This window comes from Notolabrus celidotus, chromosome 6, assembly GCF_009762535.1.
Source record: "Notolabrus celidotus isolate fNotCel1 chromosome 6, fNotCel1.pri, whole genome shotgun sequence".
In the NCBI taxonomy this organism is placed as follows: Eukaryota; Metazoa; Chordata; class Actinopteri; order Labriformes; family Labridae; genus Notolabrus; species Notolabrus celidotus.
This window is the reverse complement of record NC_048277.1, coordinates 37,916,353-37,919,751: the sequence shown is the minus strand read 5'-3', so window position 1 is coordinate 37,919,751 and position 3,399 is coordinate 37,916,353. Positions and strand designations below refer to the sequence as shown.

Genomic DNA, 3,399 nt, shown 5'->3' with positions numbered 1-3,399 from the left:
TCTCTCTTTCTTTTTGCAAGATGACTCTTAAGTTTGCATCAGTAGCAGCAGGTTAGTTCATAACAGCACAGGAAACACAGACACATGCTCATATAGGTAGGGTCATTTTCTGCAGACCAGCTACATGAAGACACATTAAATCACTTTGAGGGACAGTGGGGGTCGTGAGTCTTTGGAGCCATATTTTGGGGGTTGTGTGCTGAAAAGTTTGTGGACCCCTGCTCTAAATAACAATGACAGTGAAAGCAATAATGAAGACCATGCTTCAGAACAGTTTTGTGATGTTTACTACAGTGGCTACGTTTACATGAGATTTTTAATTCCTCTTTAATTCAGAATAAAATTTAAACAGCTAATTCTGAATGAAAATGACCATTCTGAGTTAAACTTAAATCTGGGGTTGGTGTTCAGATTTAGATCCACTTTTTGTTCTCCTGGTTAAAATGATCTTTATGTCCTGATGGTAATCAATACATAATGTGTTCTTAAAAAAGAGGTAAAAAAAGCTGCTATCTACAGCCGGAGTAAACCTGGGAAAACACCAACCAATCACCGTTTTTTGGTGCCAAAATGTTAAACCAATCAGATCCCGTCCTGCCGTTCTGCCCGCCTCCTGCAGAGCGTACATTTCCCCGGCGTTCACTCCCCGTCTCCTGCCTCTGCTTCCCCTGACTCTACTGACTGACCCTCTCGCTCCACCTCAGGCCTGTCCCCTCTGACCCCATGAGGGTCTTTGCTCAGGACTGTAGTCCGGATCAGAGTCTAAAAAGCTCTCACCACGGGGGCTCTGACAAGCAGAAGAATGAATGACATTTAGTAAGTCCTACAGAAATGTAGATGTACTGTAGCGTCCGTCCGGACGCTGTAGGGATGACGAGCCGATTGGTGAACACGTTGATCTTTAATAACCGGTCACTGTCGGCCGTTACCACGACAACCAACAAAGCAACAATCAGTGTTTGAATGAATGAAGAACTTCTCCTCTTGTCTCTCCTCTCTCCCGCTCACACACTCTACACCTCTCCTGATGCCTTCACTGACTGTCAACACTGTAGGAATTAGGAACATCTGCACTGAACAGGTTTAACAAACAGTAGAGCTGTTACAGTATTATATATGTGTTATAACTTTTCACCATGACAACTGGATAATGCTAGCATGACAGTTGTGAGTGCTAACAGCAGCCATGTTTGTTTGTGTTTTTAACTTTCACTATGAGAATGTTTTGGTGAGGACCGGTTTTGAATCAGTCACCATCATATGGTCGCAAGTCAGCGGCGCTCGTACATGTGAGCGGGGGGGGCGTCGTTTTGGAGGAGCTCCGAGGGGAGGAGGGGAGGGGTTAGACGGAGTCCTGAGGAAATGCTACATTCAAATTCATGCTAGTTTTCCGAGACTGCCAACCCAAGCTTTAAATCCGAAGTAAGTGTCTGGTTTATTCTGATTTTAAATCTGAGTTGAATAATTGCTCCATCATGTGTACGTTCATTCCACTTTAAATTAATTCCGGTCGTTCTGAGCATGCTCGTTCCCTTGTCCTGTCGCCATGACGCACATATTCCAGGATGGCCGCCCGAAGCAAGCGTTGGACTCGAGCTGAGACTGTTTATTTAATAGGAGCCTTAGAAGAAATGGATATCATGAAAGGAGTTGATGGACGGAAGCATAAACATGTGGACTTTTTTAAAGCTGTAGCGTCCGAGTTAATCGGGGGAGGTTTCCCTGACAGAGACGCCACCCAGGTAAAAAAAAACAAGTGGAAATTGTTGAAGCAGGAGAACAACAAAGCAAGAACCCCGGGCCCCTGGAACTCCCCCTCTCCTCTGTGACGAGCTGCTTATTCAAATCTATAATCCAAATCAAAGTGAACATTGTTCTTATTGTGTGGTCTTCCATGTTGTAACTGAAAATAAAAGAAGCAGGAACTGGAGTCTGTTTTCTTTCGGTAGACGTAAATATGTCACGCCTGCTCCTGTCCAATCAGAACCCTTCCCAACCCCCAGACCTTAAGAGGAATAAAGACGATTAAACGTGTTTCCATGTAAACCTCAATTCAGAATTACTATTTCCATGTAAACATGAAGGAGAATACTTTAATTCTGAATTTAAAAAACATCATGTAACCGTGGACAGTGTGTTAATTCTCTCCCACTCGGAGGTGAACTCTGCTCTTACTGCAGTGAGGAAGGTCAGGGCCTCGTCTCTGTAGCCCAGCCTCAGGTACACGTAGGTGGGAAGGTCGTACTCCTTGGAGGTCAGCGAGGCGGTGCGGAGCGACTCTCTGACCCTGTGCTGGGTGAAGTGCAGGTTGCTGATGCTGTTGCTGTGACTTTTCCTGATCGCCACGGAGGGGAAGAGCGCCGTGCTGCTGTTCCACAACCACTGCAGCTCGTCGTTCCTCATCCTCTCCAGCAGGGGGCAGAAGCCCGTGTAGTTCTCCTCGTGCAGGTTGTAGTTGTGGCAGTCCGGGTAGAGGTAGAAACCCCAGTGGCCGTTGGGGCGGAGGCGTGTCCCCAGCTGGATAGTCCTCTGCATGAACGCTTTAGCGCTCTTCTCAAACCGCCGTCGTGACAGCTCTTCCACCTGAGCATCCGTCACATTAATGTACGCCTTCGCCGTTAGCTCCCTCGATTTCTGGCGGTAGATGTCCTTCTTGTGCCAGTTACGGCTCCACTGAGGCCGCCAGAACTCCCAGTCGATGACGGCCAGGCCGCGGAAGTCCTCTGCTGGGATGAAGTGGTTGATGTCCTGGTAGGCCTTGAACAGATGGAGGTCCAGGCTGCAGTTCTGCGGGAGGCCACCGTGCACGGCGACACCCTCCGGCGTGTAGTGAGGGTAGTACCCGAGGCGGTTCGCATAGAAGATGGTGACGTTCTGTCCCGTCCAATCGGCACGAGGGCTCCCTCGAATGTGGAAGAGGCGATCGAGGTTGGTGGTGACGTTGTACTTGAGGGTGCACATGTCCAGAGGCGCGTTCCAGGCGGCGACGAACGGCTTCCGACCAATCAGAGGCAGCTTGGCGGGTTTCTGACCGAAGGCGGCGTGGAAGAGCAAGACCATCCAGGAGCAGGTGAGAGCGACAGGTACGACATGCTGGGAGGAGGATGATCCGCCCACTGGCACCACAGGCATCCTGGGGATCAGGAGGAGCAGCTGTCAATCATCCTAAAGAGAGAGAAGGTAAGAAAAACATTTAACATTTTACTCATATTTTCCAGCATTGCCAACACTTATATAAAGGTGCATTTCCACCAAGTGTTCCGGGGTCTTTTAGTCCCCAGAACTACTCTCCCCTGATCTTAAAGGTTCCTGTGCCCCCATTGTTGTCTGCGTTTCGACTGTGGGCTGAAGTCCCAGGTAGATTGTGTAAATCAGGCCAGTGACGTATGGAGAAATAAA

General features: G+C 48.6%; 1 protein-coding gene across 1 annotated transcript; it reads right to left on the bottom strand.

Annotated features, from left to right (window-relative positions):
* Window positions 1–2,115: 2,115 nt before the first annotated feature.
* Window positions 2,116–3,132, bottom strand: LOC117814077 (hyaluronidase-4). Its single transcript, XM_034685190.1, has one exon. It carries the CDS (start codon window positions 3,130–3,132, stop codon window positions 2,116–2,118), a length of 1,017 nt encoding a protein of 338 aa, XP_034541081.1.
* Window positions 3,133–3,399: the final 267 nt, after the last annotated feature.

Bases quoted from the DNA above. Each gene is read 5' to 3' on its own strand.
- LOC117814077 (XM_034685190.1), bottom strand. From the start codon at position 3,132: ATGCCTGTGGTGCCAGTGGGCGGATCATCCTCCTCCCAGCATGTCGTA.